General features: G+C 53.2%; 2 protein-coding genes across 7 annotated transcripts; one reads left to right on the forward strand and one right to left on the reverse strand.

Annotated features, from left to right (window-relative positions):
• The first annotated feature begins 329 nt into the window (after window positions 1–329).
• On the forward strand, window positions 330–8599 carry ZDHHC4 (zinc finger DHHC-type palmitoyltransferase 4). Of its 2 annotated transcripts, none has more exons than XM_059484354.1 (7): window positions 330–409; window positions 752–882; window positions 3764–3837; window positions 4914–5092; window positions 5176–5301; window positions 6633–6877; window positions 7704–8599. In XM_059484354.1, the coding sequence occupies exons 2-7, from the start codon at window positions 760–762 to the stop codon at window positions 7971–7973; spliced, it is 1017 nt and encodes a 338-aa protein (XP_059340337.1). In that variant the 5' UTR covers window positions 330–409; window positions 752–759; the 3' UTR covers window positions 7974–8599. The 2 variants fall into 2 exon arrangements, with proteins under 2 accessions (XP_059340337.1, XP_059340338.1); XM_059484355.1 differs by having other exon boundaries at window positions 343–547.
• Window positions 8515–17724, reverse strand: E4F1 (E4F transcription factor 1). 5 transcript variants are annotated; one of them, XM_059484352.1, is made up of 14 exons: window positions 17430–17724; window positions 16963–17102; window positions 16738–16834; window positions 15916–16097; window positions 15597–15717; window positions 15176–15328; window positions 14539–14705; window positions 13994–14221; window positions 13581–13686; window positions 12834–13051; window positions 11792–11990; window positions 10548–10708; window positions 9760–9822; window positions 8515–9600 (listed from the first exon to the last, which is right to left on the reverse strand). In XM_059484352.1, exons 1-14 carry the CDS (start codon window positions 17563–17565, stop codon window positions 9256–9258), a joined length of 2316 nt encoding a protein of 771 aa, XP_059340335.1. In that variant the 5' UTR covers window positions 17566–17724; the 3' UTR covers window positions 8515–9255. The 5 variants fall into 5 exon arrangements, with proteins under 5 accessions (XP_059340335.1, XP_059340334.1, XP_059340333.1 ...); XM_059484351.1 differs by having other exon boundaries at window positions 13581–13689; XM_059484350.1 differs by having other exon boundaries at window positions 14539–14720.
• Window positions 17725–17770: the final 46 nt, after the last annotated feature.

Raw genomic sequence — 17770 nt, forward strand, 5'->3', positions numbered from 1 at the left:
AGGGAAGGGAACGGGGCCGGGAGGGGATGGGGAATCCCTGAAGGGAAGGGAACGGGGCCGGGAGGGGAATGGAGAATCCCTGAAGGGAAGGGAACGGGGCCGGGAAGGGAATGGAGAATCCCTGAAGGGAAGGGAACGGGGCCGGGAGGGGATGGGGAATCCCTGAAGGGAAGGGAACGGGGCCGGGAAGGGAATGGAGAATCCCTGAAGGGAAGGGAACGGGGCCGGGAGGGGAATGGAGAATCCCTGAGGGAGCCGGGCAGGGGCTGAGCCTGGAGCAAAGGGGGATCCCCAGGGATCTTTTCCCTCTCTGGCATTCCCTTCCAGGAGGGCACAGCCGGGGAGTCGGGCTGTGCTCCAGGGACAGGAGCAGAGGGAACGGCCTCAGGCTGTGCTGGGGAGGCTCAAGGTGGGATATTTCGGAGAATTTCCCCGTGGAAAGGGTGCTCAGGGATTGGAACTGCCCAGGGAGGTTTGGAGTGCCCATCCCTGGAGGTGCCCGAGGATTTCCTGGAGGTGGCACTCAGAACTCTGGGCTGGGGACAAGGTGGGCATCAGGCACAGCTGGGACTGCATGGGCTGGGAGGGCTTTTCCAGCCTAAAGGATATGGGGATTCTTGCAGAGATACATAAAGCTGCCCTCAGTGCTGGCTGCTGCTGGAGGGGCTGCTCCGTCCCTGGGCACAGGCAATGCCAGGCTCTGCTGCAGGATGGCACCCAGGGGTCCAAGAGCCTCTCCTCTCCCTTGCAGGGCTCGGCATGGATTTCCTGACGCTGTTCCTGCTGTACCTGTGCTCCGTGCTGGCCGTGGCTGCCCTGCTGTGCCTGATCTCGGGAAGGCAGGAGAGCTTCCTCACCAGGAGTGTCACCAGGGCCAGCCAGGTACAGCTCTGCGCTGCCAGGGCAACCAGCAGCTGCCCTGCTGGCAACCCGCCCTGCTTTGTGTGCTAAAATTAGTGCAACTGCTGTATTTGTTAGCAAAAAAAACCCAACAAAAGCCAGTGTGTCTGGTCAGAGTGATAATATATTTCATCCTGCTTTAATGCCTGCTCTCAAGGAAGTGAGATAGGAAGTAGAAATACACTTCTCTGAGATGGTTCAATCCTGCCCGAGCAGGTTGTAAAAATCATTTGGGTCTCCCAGCCCTGCCCGTGCCTGTCTGGGGTGAGGTTGGAGCTTCCCACCATGCCAGAAGTGCCTTCCTCACTAACACCACAACACATCTCAGAAAAATTAAATAAGAATCGGGCCCCAGGGATTTGCAGTTTTGTGGTGTTGCTGCTGTCATCAAGAAGAAAAAGGTGGGGGAGGTTTGAGGATTAAAATAGGGAGAGAATTATGAGTGGTGGCAGATATTTGAGGGAAAGCTCTTTAATGTGTGTACTAATGCTGCAGGCTCTTGTTCAGTAAGAAAGAAGCAGGAATGAAGAGCTTTAAAAGAGGATTAAGAATTGGCATTTTATTGTAAAAACGGGGAATTGGGAAAGCACCAGTTCATTTTTCTGTCTGTTGGGCTGTGTCTGAATGAAAAGGAAAAAAAAATGCTGTAATATTTTTGGAAGGTAAAGGATGAGAAAATTATCACTTAAATTGAAAATTATGTTTAATGCTGTTCACAGGAGTTCAGACAGACTTTTTTTATTACTGGCATTATACTTCCTTTTGGTTTATAGACACACTGTGCAGAGAAATTGATTTTTTTCCCCCATATCTTAATAACTGCTGCTATGAAGTGTTTAAACAGCAGCAATTAAATTACTGCTGCGGTATGAAGCCACTGTCTGGGGGAATCCAATCAATACTTGTGCCTGGGAAATAAATACATATGAATGTAATCAATATTTTACCTGGGATATGAATACAGGCAATGTTAAATGTAAGGTCACAATAGAAGATAAATGATTTTAAGATAAGGAGCAAGGCAAACCCCAGAGTATCAGAAGGGTCTGAAGATCTTAGAGAGCATCCAGAAAATGGTCATGGGGTGGTGAAGGGCCTGGAGGAGCAGCTGAGGGCACTTGGCATTAGGCTGCAGAGTGCTGAGCTTTTCCGCAGGCTCTTTTCTGCTGGGTTGTGTTTCATTTTACAGCACAATTGGAAAAAAAAATCTTCTTTTTGCAAACACTCATCCCTCAAGCCGCCGAGCTGAGATGCACCAGTTCACACCAAAATATTTAGCATCTTCTCAGCTCCACATATGCTTTTTGCCTCCTGGTCTTTCACATCTGAGGCAAGAAGCTCTCACTGCATATTTTCCCTCTGTGTCAGCTAGAAATAGGCACAGCCTCTCTAATTGCTGTGTTGCTATAGAGATGTGTCAGCTCAGAGCAGGCAATTCCTGCTACAGAGAGAGATCTGTCAGAGCAGGCAATTCCTGCTCTAGGGATCTGTCAGAGCAGGCAATTCCTGCTATAGAGATCTGTCAGAGCAGGCAATTCCTGCTACAGAGAGAGATCTGTCAGAGCAGGCAATTCCTGCTCCAGAGATCTGTCAGAGCAGGCAATTCCTGCTACAGGGATCTGTCAGAGCAGGCAATTCCTGCTACAGAGATCTGTCAGAGCAGGCAATTCCTGCTCTAGAGATCTGTCAGAGCAGGCAATTCCTGCTACAGGGATCTGTCAGAGCAGGCAATTCCTGCTCTAGAGATCTGTCAGAGCAGGCAATTCCTGCTACAGAGAGAGATCTGTCAGAGCAGGCAATTCCTGCTCTAGAGATCTGTCAGAGCAGGCAATTCCTGCTACAGGGATCTGTCAGAGCAGGCAATTCCTGCTCTAGAGATCTGTCAGAGCAGGCAATTCCTGCTACAGGGATCTGTCAGAGCAGGCAATTCCTGCTACAGAGATCTGTCAGAGCAGGCAATTCCTGCTACAGAGAGAGATCTGTCAGAGCAGGCAATTCCTGCTCCAGAGATCTGTCAGTTCAGAGCAGGCAATTCCTGCTCCAGAGATCTCAGCTCAGAGCAGGCAATTCCTCAGGGACAGCCCTGCCTGGGGGACTCACTCCATGGTCAGGGGCAGCTCCTTCTTCAGCTGTGCTTGAAAGGACAGTCAGACCTGGAGCCATGGGCTGGAGCTGCACAAACTGCATTTTTGGGGATCTGGCTGGCTCTTTTTTCCCCCCTTTCTTTTCTGGAGGCCACAAGCTTTATCCCTTTGCTTATCTCCCTCCCTGATCTGTGAGATGGGCTGATGGAGCATATTGTAGCTGGGGAATTGCTCAGTTCTATCCCCTGCCTAACCCAGCCCCTCCCCACACCCAGCCTAAGCTCCTTAGAACTTTCACACATTAACCCAGATATGTTTGTTTGGGCCTGGGGGGAGTGTGGAACCCCTGTGGAAAACCCCAGCAGCATTCCTGCCTCTCTTCCTCCTTCGTGGAGAGGGGGCTCAGGCATGGGAACTGCCCAGGGAGGTTTGGGGTCCCCATCCCTGGAGGTGTCCCAGGAACACCTGGAGGTGGCACCCAGAGCTCTGGGCTGGGACAAGGTGGGCACTGGGCACAGGTTGGGATCCAGGAGATTGAAGGGCTTGTGCAGCCTTCTGTGATTCTGTGTTATGGCTGGGCTTCATGGTCTTGAAGGTCTCCTCTCCCACCTTTGGTTCTCCTGAAAAGGAGCCTCCTCCCCAGTGCTGGGGCTGTGCAGGTCCAGAGCTGAGGGAGGAGGGTTGTACTTCAATCTGAGCCTGCCCCGAGGCAGCAGGGATGGTCAGGTAACATTTCCTGCCATTTCCTACGTTCCCTGCCATTTCCTTCATTTCCTCAGGTGCTGGCACTGCTGATCCCCAGCCAGCTGCAGAGGGTGGCACAGCGGGCACTGCACAGGCTCTTCCACACAAGGTATTGCACTTTTGTGCCTTTGGAATTATTTTCTTCTCTTATTTCTGGTTACTGTTGGGATTCCTGCCACCAGAGCTCTAGTATTATCCTTAGGAATTCTGTCTCCATTTGGGATGCCTGCCAGGATTCCAGGCTCCCTTTGAGGTTTGCCACGCTGCTGCCTCTGCCTTCCCCGCTCATTGTTTGGAGGGTGGAGCCCTGAAATGTTGGAACATATTGACAAACGTTGATAATGTGGCTCAGTAGCAGATGTTGGTCGCACTGGTGGGATCCTGCATCCCACAGGAATCACCACAGCCTCTGTGGCAGCTGCAGATGGAGCCAGACAGACTCATCTCCATCCTCTGCCTCCAATCCCATTAGTGCCAGCCCAGCAGGCTGGCTGTCCGGGTGGCTGGGGGGAAGCTGCAGAGCAGCCTGCTGGATTCAGGTGCATTCTGTGTGTCTGTGCACTCGGGTGCCTCAGGAAGGGTTCAAACACCTTTTCTCTGGGGACAGCAGCTCGCTGTGCCAGTGACTGCAGGGCTGCAGGTCTGCAGCTGTGCTGGGAGTGCTGGGGGGGCTTGGTGCCTGTTCTGCTGATGCCCTGCTCTAACACAGCCTGAGACAGAGAGGTGGCACTGCCAGGGTGCTGGGGGCACTGGGAGTCTCCACATGCTCTGGAACTGGTGCTCACTGCCCACCTCCTGCCACCCTTTTACTTCCTACCAGCTATTATTGCAGAGTTTTAAAGATTATTTTCTTTGCTTTCACAGCAGAATGTTTTGTGGCCTATTGCTGTGGCATATTTTGTCAGCAGCAAGTGATTATAGGACTTTGTACTGACAGGGGAAAAAATCCAAAGTATATGTGAATAAAGCAGGGAATTGAGCTGACATATTTAAAGGAGCATATGTGGGAAGAAGAGAAGGAGAAGGCAGTGGATGGAGAAAACACTATTAATATGCAATCCAAGCTGGCCTGAAAACCTAAAAGAGGTGTCTCCTTGCATTTGGGAAGTCTTTGATCACCTCTGGGTGTACTTGACCTGTTAATCAGGATGCTGGGTATTAAGCAGCCTGTCCCTTTGCTGGCAGGAGCTGTTTGTTTGTGGTGCTGCACGTGGCCCTGCAGGCTGCAGTGTTTGGGGAGTACACCTGGGAGGTGTTCGTGTACTGCTGGGAGCTGCAGTTCCACCTGCTGCTGCTGCTGCTGCCCTACCTGCTGCTGGCTGGCAACCTGGGCTGCCTCCTGCTCTGCTCCCGGGCCAACCCTGGTGAGATCACACCCTGCTCCCTGAAAACACAAAAACCTGCTGCAAATCCCATGGTTTAGTTCTTTTCCCTGTCTCGTTGGCAGGTACAGTGACCAAATCCAACGCTGCATCCCTGGCTAAGGTTTATGCCTATGATGGGGTGTTGTTCCAGAGAGGCCTCGTGTGTCCCACGTGCACCCTGGAGAAACCAGCCAGGTCCAAGCACTGCAGTAAGGATCTGAGATTCCTTGATAACCATGGCACTAAGAGCTTCCCAAAGGAATTCTGCCCCAGGAGCTGCAGTTCCCACCACAGCTGTTCTGTTACCAGCTCAGGGCTCACAGGGCTGGGTTTGTGTTCCTGAGGTCCCAGGTCACAGCTGCATTTGCCCATCCCTGGAGCTGGTTGGGTGCTGTTGCTTCTCACAGAAATTACCAGTTCTGAGGGATAATTCAGGGTCAGGAACAGCTGATAACAGATATTGTCAGCTGTCAGGACCTCAGATCAGGATTGTTTCATAGTCACAGAACCCTGTACTGGTTTGGGCTGGAGGGATCTTTAAAGCCCATCTCATGTCACCCCGCACACCTTCCACTAGCCCAGGGTGCTCCAAGCCCTGCCAGCCTGACTGGAACCCTGCCAGGGATGAGAAGCCCACCACCTCATTTTACCATCTAAAATAAAGGTGGGAGCTCCAATCTCTGCCTTTCAGGTGCTTTGCCAGGCAGTGCTGTCAGAGAAACCAAAGCCTTGGAGCTGCAGTCTTGGTGAATAAAAGAGGAAATGGAATACGTTGTTTTGCTTAGGATCCACAATTGAATTTATTTGCTTCAAAAGCTGCCAGCTAAACCCCGACTGCAACTCCCACACATTTCCAGCTTAAAAAACACCTAAAGATCCAACTGCTTACTTAAAAACCAAGTGCCAAGAGCTCAGAATCTCTGCTGGTCAGAGAGACTCTGAGATATGTACAAGCCTCTTTCTCCAGCCTGGCAGTTGAAGGAGTCAGGATTCCTCTGTTCTTGTTCTCAAGGTTGTTTATTATTTCTTATCTGTAACATTCCTTCTCCAACCTGCCATAGGTCTGTCTGGCATGTTGGATTGAGGCACACTGGTGTCATCTTTTATACTAAAAACTATGTGTGCATTATTTACCATAACTTCCCAATACCTATCACCTATGTTAGACAGTGAGCTTCTGCCTTAAACCAATCCCAAAGTGCCAGCATCACCCAGAAGATGGGGGCTAGGATGGAGAAAGAAGGACAGGGTACGCCCAAATTCCTCCATTTTGGGACCCCTAGCCCCCATTCTAAAAATTCAAAAATCTATTTTTCACCCTGTGACACGCTAACTATTATTCTACTTAAACTTTCTTGACTTTAATTCTTTATATAAAGGTGGTAATTTTCTCCATGGGTCAAAATCAAAGGCACGGGGGTCTGGGGCTCTGTGCCAAGGTCTCTGAGCCCCCCGGGCAGGGGCTGGAGCCCTCCAGGGCACTCAGAGGAGTTCCTGGGTTCTGACCCCGAGGCTCTCGTTTTGCCCCTGCCTCCCGGAGGCGTGTGCAGGACGTGCGTGCACCGCTTTGACCACCACTGCGTGTGGGTGAACAACTGCATCGGGGCCGGCAACGCGGGGCTGTTCCTGCTCTACCTGCTGTCCCTGACGGCCACCGCGGGCGCCGTGGCCGCTGTCAGTGCCGCGCTGCTCGTGCGCGTGCTGCTGCTCTCCAGCGCCCTGCACGGCACCTACCTGGATGCCCAGGGCCAGGAGCAGCCCGTGGGGATCCCCCTCCTCGTCCAGGTCAGTGCTGTGCAATGTTCTGGCTGGTGCTCTGCTGTCAGGAGCTGCGTTCTGTTCCTCCAGCACGGGGGCGGACTGCAGGGTTTTGGGGCAGACTGCAGGGTTGGGGCAGGCTGCAGGGTTTGGGGACACACTGCAAGGTTTTGGGACAGACTACAAGGTTTTGGGACAGGCTGCAGGGTTGGGGCAGACTGCAGGGTTGGGACAGGCTGCAGGGTTTGGGGACAGGCTGCAGGGTTTGGGAACAGACTGCAGGGTTTTGGGGCAGACTGCAGGTTTGGGGACAGACTACAAGGTTTGGGGACAGACTGCAGGGTTTTGGGGCAGACTGCAGGTTTGGGGACAGGCTGCAGGGTTTTGGGGCAGACTGCAGGTTTGGGGACAGGCTGCAGGGTTTTGGGGCAGACTGCAGGTTTGGGGACAGGCTGCAGGGTTTTGGGGCAGACTGCAGGTTTGGGGACAGGCTGCAGGGTTTTAGTTGTTTTATAACTAGATTTAGAAAGCTGCCACTGCTGAATCCTTCAGAAATGGGGTTTTTTCTCACAGCACCTCCCATTCTACAGGTTCCTGTCTCCAGGATCTGTCACTCAGTTCATATGTGGTTCATAGAGAAGGAATTTCCATTCCAGTGATGAGCTGATGTAGTAAGGTTTAGGAAACAGCTGAGAGTCCCTGAGGTACCTTTGTGGAGGTGTTAAAGCAGGACACCCCACAGAATGCTGATACAGTTCCACGTGCACATGGATGTGCATTCCAGCTGGGGCTGTGCAGTGCCCATGGGATTCAACCCTCCCACATTTTAATTTACTTTTCTCTTTCTCTGCAGCACCTTTTCTTGACTTTCCCCAGGATTGTCTTCATGCTGGGGTTTGTCATCCTGCTCACCCTGGTGCTGGGGGGATATTGCTCCTTCAGTCTGTATTTGGCCCTCACCAACCAGACCACCAACGAATGGTGCAAATCCCGAAGATTTGGGGGCTCCCAGTCTCATGACAGACCCCTCGTCTACAGAAACATTTATTCCAAAGGGATCTGGAGGAACTTAAAGGAAATCTTTAACCCTCCTACCACGTTGGAAAGGAAGAAGAAAACATGAAGATATCCTTGTTTCTCTGGGCATTTTTAAATGTTTTCTAAGACTTCAGTTCAGCAGTGGGCTTGGCTGCCCCAGGCAGACTATGGAACAAGATTCTGGAACTGCAGATTTGGAACAAGATTACTGCAGAATTCACATATTGGTGCCTCATTGGAGCTCCCTCCCTCAGTGAGACTCAGGGCCAGCTCAGTCCTGGCCCCTGTATAAGGATTTGGTTCATCTTCCCAAGGTGAATCTTTCTCTCTGGGAAGGGCTAACACGGAGCTCCTGTGAATTTTGAGGAAGCAGCATCTTTTTCTATCTTTCTTAGGGAAACAATTAAGCCATGACTGTTAACAATGACTACAATAGGCTGTGTGTATTTAACTGCAAGAATGATTTCTGGCAGGATCTTACCTGCAGAAACCATGTCCGGCTGCAGCTTTGGAGCACTAACTTCAGGAAGGAAATTAAAGTGTCCCTGTTCACCTCTCCTTCCAGAAATTCTTCTGAGTATAACAGAAGAGAAATTGGAAAAAATGTAGTAAGAACTTTAAATAACTTTATTTTTAAAAATGTATTTATTTACATGCCAAATCTGTACAATATGCAATTAAAAATCCAAATACGGTTTAAAAAAAACCAAATTCCTATACAATATGGCTTTCCAGCCCCCAGGCTGGCTCTCGGAGCAGCCTGGCTGGCATTGCAGGGTACAATGATGCATTCACAGACCAGTACATAAGGCTACTTGTCCAGGATACCAAAGAAAGGAGAAATACTGCAGTACCGTGCCTTGGGAGGCCTGAAGGAGTGAGGTTAAAGGCATGAGAGTGTTTCCATGGTGCTCAACACACACCACAACTCCTTAGGTTTGGTTTTCTCAACTTGTTTTAAATGCATATATTGAAAAAATCCCTTGTGAGACCCCACATACTTGCTACACTTTCTGAATCCTTTTAAAAGCCAGACCACTGCCATCCCAGTGGTGGGCAGAGTGGTGGGCTGATTCCCAAAGGATCTTCCTTCATTCGAGGCTGCTGTACAGAATACTGAGTGCCACTTGTGACCTGTCGGTCTCCTCAGGGTGACCAGGCCAAGGCTTTAACTCCTGGAATTGGTTTTAGACTGAGAACACCTCGGACCTGCCCTGTCCTATCCCATTTTAGACCTGTCCTATCCCGTTTCAGACCTGTCCTAGACCGTTTCAGACCTGTCCTAGACCGTTTCAGACCTGCACCGCCCCAGGAGTGTCCCCTGGCTGCGCGAGCAGCCCCAGTGCCCAGGTGAGCACTCCCACCCCTCACACGATCACAGTCTGCACCTCCACGTCTCCCTCCTGCGAGGCGATGACGAACTCGCCGGCGTGCTCCATGATCTCGATGTCCTCGGACGCCACCATGGTGACGGTGGCCTCCTGCGCGGCCAGGCCGCCGTCGGTGGCCAGCACGGCGCCGTCGCCGATGGCCGAGGCCAGGGTCATGGCCACCTGCTCGGTGAGGCTCTCGGGGGTGGCGATGGTGATGGTGTCGGCGGCGTCGGCGCCCGCGCCGCCCTCGGCCACCGTCACGTTCTGCACGATGATCTGGTGGCCCGAGTTGGCCTGGTTCACGATCTGCTGCACCACCTTCATGATGTGGCTGTCCACCTGCCAGGGACAGGGCTGCGTTTACTGACAGAGTTAAGGGCAGTCATCGCTGCTCGTGTCACCCCTGGGGCAGTGACAGGAGCAGCTCTGCTGCAGCTGTGCACCCCAGCGCAGACTCTGCAATGTGCCACCCCTCCTGTCACCCAAGGACTGCCTTACCTCATGTCTTGTTCCCTCTATTATTTCAGTAGCTTCACTGGTCTCCATGTCTTCGGTAGAAGTCTGGAAGACAAAATAAGATTATTCTCTTTTTAGGTTCTTATGAAAAGAATTTTATCACCAAGATATAATTCACTAATCTTTTACACAAGTCTTTGTGCTCCCCTCACATGCAGTAGCTGCTCCAAAGACAACTCCTTGACATTCCCTCCCAATCCCATTATCAGGAACTACTTAAAATGAATGCACAATGTTCACAAATAACTGAAAGAGAAAGTCCTCCCTCAGCAGGATTTGGCCACGCAGCAGATTTTTCTCTTACTGGAGAAGAACTATGGCAGCACTCAATAACTGAGCTGTGTTACCCTGCTGGGATGAGAGCTGGCTCTGTGTGACAGAGGGGAGAAAGTGAAATGCAGAATTCATTGCTTTTGGCAGCCTCTGTTAGAAACAACACAGATTATCTGGGACAAAGTAAGATAAACAGAAATGGGAGAAAATAGGAGGGAAAGTTGAAGCAAGCTTGTGAGGACTTAAAATCTGGTGTGGTCAGAAGTTCTCAGGCTCAGCCTCCTGGCACACACAGCACTTTGGGAGGGTGGGGAAGCTCCAAGTGCTTTCCCTCCAAACAAGGCTGATCCCACTGGCTCCTGGGGCCGTGCAGGCAGGGCAGGGCCTGTTTTACCTTCTCCCAAAAGCCTGGAGCAGGAACATGAACAAGTGCAGGGTTTTCCCTGACCAAAGCTTGTGCTCAGTTCCCAGTGGGCAGGCTGGCTGCCCCTTCTCACCTCGATGATGTACTCCTGGGTGTCTGCCACCACTGAGGAGAACTCCACCAGAACCGTGTGCGGGTCTTCTGAAAGGACTGTGGCTGCCAAGTTGTCAGCAGACTGACTCTCCTCTGACACCATCACTTCTTCCACCTCCTTCATAGCAAGGAGGCAGCCACCTGCAGGGAATTCCAGAAAAACATCACTGTTTGTGTCCATCTCCAGTAGCAGCTGGAAGGTGCTTTGCAGCACCAGCACGGGGATGCCATGGACGAGTGACCAGTGGCACCTGAGGGGCTCTTGGCCCACCAGGACAGGCCAAGGAACAGCCCAGGAGAGTCCCTGTGACACCAGGAGCAGAGCAGCTCTCCAGTGCAATTCCAAACATGGGTAAATGCAGGTGGTAAAACCACTCAGGGTATCCAAGCCATGTGTGAAGAACATACAGGAAGAATTTGGGTATATTTTAAATCATTGATCTTTTCTGCTGATACATTTCAGTACCTCCTACAAAAGTCCATTTTTCCTCCAGTAAACTTGTATTATTCCTTTGGAGTAACACCGTCAGCACTACCTGAAGAAGTCTGGAAATGCCTGCTTAGGAGCTCAAGGAGCAGCAAGCCCAGTGCAACTAATCCCACCAAACCAGATTACTGCTGAGAACTTTACTCAGACATTTCCTTCCCAGAACATGCCCACTTCCCTGTGAGTCATTAAATCCACAGAATGACCAGGTTGGAAGAGACCTTAAAGATCAGAGAGTCCAACCTATGCCCTACACCTCAAGTAAACCATGGCACTGAGTGCCACATCCAGGCTTGTCATAAACACATGCAGGGAGGTGACTCCACCACCTCCTGGGCAGGCCATTCCATTTCTTTCTGTAAAAATAATCTGATATCCAACCTGTATTTCCCTTGGTGCAGCTTGAGCCTGTGTCCTGTGGTTCTGTGATGTGTGTGAGATGCACCCTCAGCACCACTCCCAGCCTGCCCAGCTCAGGCCCAGGGCAGCCCAGCCCTGCTCACCTTTGGTTCTGAGGTGCCTGCTGAGGGTGCCCTGCTCACCTTTGGTTCTGAGGTGCCTGCTGAGGGTGCCCTGCTCACCTTTGGTTCTAAGGTGCCTGTTGAGGGTGCCCTGCTCACCTTTGGTTCTGAGGTGCCTGCTGAGGGTGCCGTGCTCACCTTTGGTTCTGAGGTGCCTGCTGAGGGTGCCCTGCTCACCTTTGGTTCTGAGGTGCCTGCTGAGGGTGCCCTGCTCACCTTTGGTTCTGAGGTGCCTGTTGAGGGTGCCGTGCTCGGCGAAGCCGCGGCCGCACTTGTAGCACTTGAAGGGCTTCTCGCCGGTGTGGTGGCGGATGTGGCGCACCAGGGAGCCCTTCTCCCGGAACCCCCGGCTGCAGAACTGGCACACGTAGGGCTTGTCCTCCAGGTGGGTACGGAAATGCACCTGCTGGGCGTTCTGCACGCGCAGGGAGGCAAGGCAAGCGCTCAGAAAGGACACGGCCAACTCACAGATGTGAGGTTCTGCTCCCAGGGTGCAACTCAGCATCTTTTATAGGATGATTTTCTTGGGTGGTGGTTTAGGAATGGTACTTCCCAAGCCAGTGCTCACACCATGAGTCTCCAAACCAAGAGGCACTCACTTGTTCCCCTCTCCCTCTCCCCCTCCCCTCACAGTGGGCTGGAGAGAATTGGAGGCACAAAAGGTGAAAATCATGGACTGAGATAGGAACAATTTACAGAAACAGAAATAAGATAAAAAAACACTACTGGTGACAGAGAGTGAGGAAGAGGTGAGCAACTGACCTGCCCTGATAACAGAGAGAAGGAACCCCTTACACTCATACCAGAATGTTCTAGACATGCACCCTCCTGGCTACTGCAAAAATCAACCTCATCCTGGCCAGAACCAGGACACTGTTATCACATATTTGTTCCACACATGAAGGAACAGTTTCTTCAGAAATGTGATGCTTTTACAAAGACTGTTCTTTTGCCCACTAAACCAAAACGTCTTCCTGGAGTTTCAGCTCACAGAATCACTGAATGGTTGAGGTTGGAAAGAACCTTAGGGAACATCTTATTCCACCCCCCTGCCATGGCAGGGACACCTTCCACTGTCCCAGGCTGCTCCAAGCCCTGTCCAACCTGACCTTGGACACTGGCAAGGATGGAGCAGCCACAGGTTCTCTGAGCTATGAGAGACAGACGAGCTCTTTGAGGAGCAAAGCCTCCTGCCCTGTGCCACAGCCTGGCTGTGGGGAAGCAGCGAGGGGGTTGGTGAGGTGAGGTTGGGGCTCACCTTCGTCTTGTAGCGCTTGCCGCACTTGGGGCAGGCGTAGGGCCGCTCGTCCGAGTGCACGCGCCGGTGCCCCTTGACGTGGGCGATGGTTTTGTAGAGCTTGCCACACTCCCCGCAGCGGAAGCGCCGCTCGTTCACGTGCACCTCCTGGTGCTTCTTCAGCAGGTAGCCCTTGGTGAACTCCTTGCCACACTCCTCGCACCTGAAAGGTTTGTACTCTAGAGGGACACAGAGAAAAAGGTGTGGTTGATCAGGGTATCCCGCAGCGCAAGGATGTGGTACGGGTGTAACTGAATTGTCACAAAAAGCAACCTGGAGAAGGGGAGGAATTGTATTGTCACCACGTGGGTGGGCTTTCACAGAATCCCAGAATAGCTGGGGTGAGAAGGGACCTCTGGTGATCATCCAGAGCAGCCCCTGGCCAGGCAGGGTCACCTGGAGCAGGTGACACAGGAACATGTCCCAGGCTCTGCCACCCTCATTGCAAAGAGGTTCTTCCTCATGTTAACATGGATTTTGTTGTGTTTAAATTTCTGGGCATTGCTCCTCATCCTGTCCCTGAACAGAGTCTGGCACCATCCTCTGACACCCCTGGGAGGGATTTGTATGGATTGATGGGATCCCCTCTCAGCCTTCCCTTCTCCAGACTGACCAGAGCCAGGTCCTGCAGTCTCTCCTCATCAGAGGAGCTGTACCCAGCTGAGGTCACTGAGCTTGTGTCACACAGCAGCCCCAGCAGCCCTTTACCTGTGTGACTTTTGCTGTGAGCTTCCAGGGCAGCAACTTCATTGAAGGCTTCATTACAGTGAGAGCAAATGTAACGTTTGTACCCGTTGGTTCCTTCTGCAGGTGTCTGCTGGAGAGAAAATGGGAAAACTGCTTTTCTATTTTTGTACTGGTGTGTCCAGTTAGGATTGCTACCCAAATTCCCAATTTAACACTCCAGCTTGGACAGGAAAGAGATCTCCGTTGTGAAAGAGACAGCACATGTGTGAAGGAACATTTCCCTTAAATCACACCTGCACAATGTAACTCTAAAACCTGACAAAGCCACAGGCACAGGCAGACACACGAGGACAACATGAGGACAACAGCTGCCCACACCCAAATACAGACAAGGAAAGTTAAAAAATTAATGTGCTGATGGAATACAAACATACAGACTCTGCTCCTTCCAGTTTAACACACTGCTCCACACACGGCTCCTCTTCTACTTCCATCCCTTTGTTCTCCAGCTCTTCTGGAGCAGCTGCCACAGGTTCATCCGGCTTCGGCACCTCCTCCAGAGCCACCCTCTCGATGACAATCCCCGAATTCCTCATGGCCTGCCTCAGCAGGTTCTCACTGTTCACTTCCCCCTCGCAGGGCAGCTCCTTGGGATGCGGCTGCTGCAGGAACAAAGAGAAGTTGGGCACAGCAAACCCACAATGTTCTACAGCAACACTGCTGCGCGTGCCACTCTGTCTGGGTGTGCTGTGCTATGGGGCTGAAAGATCAGCCAGGGAATGCCTTGGGCTGAGGAGGAGGATGAGGTGGATCTGTACTCTGACAACCCAAGGGATGACAAGCCCAGAAGGAAACCAACCAAAGGAAGCCCTTCATTCCACACTCAGATTTACTGCCAGTACCCCAGACACCTCTGCTCTGAGGTGAAACATTCTTTGTGTAAAACACACGGAGGGTGTTTGAATCAAACAACACTCACATCTGCCTCCAGGGGCTTTGCATCCACCACGGGCAGTCCCTGCATCTGCACATGGACCTCATGGAGCACGTTGCCTTTTGCATCTGTCACGAGGTGGATGACAGGGGAGGCCTCGATGGATTCGCTCGCTATGGAGGACACTGTGTCTGTGGTGGAGCTGCAGGGTCCTGCAAGAAACGAACCTGCAAGAAATGAAGGGGAAATGCACCCCTCAGCAACTCCCTGTGCCCTAAAAATCTGCCTTAGAGCACAAGGTGCCTGTTAACACCACCTTCGTACCAGATTCTCAAACATTCTTGAGTTCACACCTGGCTTTGAGGTAACTTTGCTGTATAAATTACTTTTTTGTGGTATAAAAAACGTAAATTCAAAACCATAAGATTATTTCTTATCATGGAATGGTTTGGGTTGGAAGGGATCTTGCAGGTCATCCAGTTCCAACCCCTGCTATGGGCAGGGACACTTTCCACCATCTCAGGCTGCTCCAAGCCCTGTCCAACCTGGCCTTGGACACTGCCAGGGATCCAGGGGCAGGCACAGCTGCTCTGGGCACCTGTGCCAGAAGGAATTTCTATTCCAAGTGCTGGGAGGGTTTGGCTTTATCAGACAGGAGGCAGGTCTTGGCAGCACCACTGACCTGGTGGCAGATCATCTTTGTTGACAACTATTTCTTTGGTCACGTTGAAGCGGATTTTTTCAGTGCAAGGTGTCAGAGATTTAAGGTGCCGAGTCAAAGCTCCCGATTCCCGGAAGCTTTTCCCACATTTCTTGCATTTGTAAGGTCTTTCATCTGGAAATGACAAGAATCAAAACAACCATTTTAAAGCCAGCACTGTGTGGATCAGCTCTGTGTGACGGGCTGAAGAACATGTTCAGCTTTCTACAGCACACGACTGTGCCTATCCCAGAACCTTCCACTGCCTCCCAGCACCCCAAATGCTGAGGAGCTCAGTGGTCTCAGCAAAACATGGGAAGCAGCAAGGAGTTCCCCTGGAAGGCAAAAGGATAGCCACAGACAGCTCCCGTGACAAGGAGCTCTTCTTTGGGAGAACTCTTACCCGTGTGCCGCCGATGGTGTCGGATCAGAGACCCCTTTGTCCTAAAGGAAGTCCCACAGAGTTTACACTCATAGTCCTTCTTGCTGCTGTGGGTGATCATGTGAGCTTTGAGGATGCTGGCCTAGGGAAAGAATTTCCAAATAGTTTAAAGATTTTACATTTTAGCTGTAAAGAACAACAAGGCTCCTTGTGAAAACAGAACTTCCCTCTGGGAAGGGCAGGCAGTAAAGCACACTGCTACTGAGTCTAGGGAGCTCTTCTAAGGTTCACAGCCAGCCTAAAAGGCTCCCTAGCCCACAACAGCAGAGGGGATACTCACAGTTTTAAATGTCTTCTGGCACAGCTCACACACGTATCGCCCCTCCTTGTTCACCTGCAGCTTGACCTTGGTCAGCTCGCTGGAAGCGTCCTGCTCCTCACTGACCTCCCCATCCACGTGGCCATTCGGGTTCTCAAACACATGGTCTCCTGCTACAATGACCTCTTTGATGTGCCCACTGCCTGGGAAAAGGTGGGGACACAGTCGGCTTCTTTACAGGACAACAAACCATCATCTACTGTCTCAGCATGTCATGCACGAAGAAGGAGAAAAGATATTTTAAACCTGCCACTTGAATCTTTGCAACCTTCTCATTATGGCAGCATAAAATGGGCACTTCTGGAACAGAGCTTAACATCTAATTTGTATTAATTAGTTGTATTAATTAGGCTGAAGGAGGGTAGGTTTACAATAGATATTGCAAAGGAATTGCTCCCTGGGAGGGTGGGCAGGCCCTGGCACAGGTGCCCAGAGCAGCTGTGGCTGCCCCTGGATCCCTGGCAGTGCCCAAGGCCAGGCTGGACAGGGCTTGGAGCACCCTGGGACAGTGGAAGGTGTCCCTAAACATGGCAAGGGTGGCACTGGGTGGGCTTTGAGGGCCCTCCCAACCCAGCCCATCCCATGACTATTCCATGGCCCTGATGGGGGAGGATTGCAGGGCTGGCCCAGGGCTGCCTCCCAGAGCTCTGCAGGAACAGCCCCAAATCCCAGTGACACAGAGGTGTCACCCACCCAACCACGACCCAAAGCCATCAGAAGAGGTCACAGATGAGGGAACAGCTACCAGACGCCCCGGGCACACCAAGGCACCCCAGAGCTCACCTACGATGGCCGAGGCGTCGCTGATCTCCTCTGCTATGGAAGATGCTTCGACAACAATGTGAGCAACAGTGATGGACTCCTCGACAGCAGGAACCACCTGCTGGCACAGAGCACCTTTCAGCAGGCAGGTCCTGCTTGCCCGAGCACGCTGCTCCCTCCCCTCCAACCCAACAGCCCGTAGCATCCCAATCATTTCCAGCCCCGGCTGGGAGAGGCCGCGGTCACCTTTTGTCCTTCGTGGCCGAGGAGCCCGGCGAGCGGGTCGGGAGGGCGCTGGCAGCCCTTCTGCAGCTTGTGCTGCACGAACTCCTGCAGGGAGCTGAACTCCGACTGGCAGCGCCCGCACTTGTGCACGTCATCCTCGTCTGCGGGGAAAGCGCCGTCAGCGGGGCGGGACACGGGACGCGGGACGCGGGACAGGCCCGAGGCACCGGGCGTTCGGTGTGTCTCCGCTCCCTGCCCCGGGATCCCGTCCCAGCAGCCCCCCAGCCCCTCCCGGCACCGGCATACACCACCCGGCCCCGCCGCTCCGCCCGGGGGATGAGGGAGGGGAGCGGGGAGACCCCGGCCGAGGCACACCGAGACCCGTCCGCCTCCCGCCCCGCTGGCGGCACCGGGCCGGCCACCTCACCCAGCGGGCCGCGCCGCCCCCAGGCCCGGCAGCGCCGGCCGGGGCGCCGTGAGGGCGGTACCTTGCTCGCCGAAGGGCGGCTGGAGGCCGATGAGGGCGGCGGGGGGCGCGGGGGGCCCGGAGCCCGCGGCGGCCGCGCCCCGGCCCGGCCCGGCCGCTTCTGCCGTAAGCGCAGCCGGCCCCGCGCCCGTTGCCATCGCGGCCCCCGTGTCGCAACGCGCCGCAAGATGGCGGCTTTACGGCCGTGTCGTCATAACAACGGGACGGGGCTCGGCGGGGAACGCGCCCGCCGCGCGGAGGTTCCGGGCGCCGGCGGGCGGTGTCGGAGCACGGTCCCTCCGCTGCCCCCGGTGACCGCCGAGCCCTGAGCCCCGGCGGAGCGGAGCCCGAGCAGTTCCCGAG

This window comes from Ammospiza nelsoni, chromosome 17, assembly GCF_027579445.1.
Source record: "Ammospiza nelsoni isolate bAmmNel1 chromosome 17, bAmmNel1.pri, whole genome shotgun sequence".
Lineage (NCBI taxonomy): Eukaryota > Metazoa > Chordata > Aves > Passeriformes > Passerellidae > Ammospiza > Ammospiza nelsoni.

Excerpts from the sequence above, each read along its gene's own strand:
- ZDHHC4 (XM_059484354.1), top strand. The coding sequence starts at position 760 with ATGGATTTCCTGACGCTGTTCCTGCTGTACCTGTGCTCCGTGCTGGCC. Across the intron at positions 883-3,763 it reads GTGTCACCAGGGCCAGCCAG|GTGCTGGCACTGCTGATCCC; the intron begins GTACAGCTCTGC and ends TCATTTCCTCAG. Across the intron at positions 5,093-5,175 it reads CTGCTCCCGGGCCAACCCTG|GTACAGTGACCAAATCCAAC; the intron begins GTGAGATCACAC and ends TCTCGTTGGCAG.
- E4F1 (XM_059484349.1), bottom strand. The coding sequence starts at position 17,565 with ATGGCAACGGGCGCGGGGCCGGCTGCGCTTACGGCAGAAGCGGCCGGG. Across the intron at positions 14,721-15,175 it reads CAAAGATGATCTGCCACCAG|GTTCGTTTCTTGCAGGACCC; the intron begins GTCAGTGGTGCT and ends CATTTCTTGCAG. Across the intron at positions 13,690-13,993 it reads AACTGGAAGGAGCAGAGTCT|CAGACACCTGCAGAAGGAAC; the intron begins GTATGTTTGTAT and ends TTTTCTCTCCAG.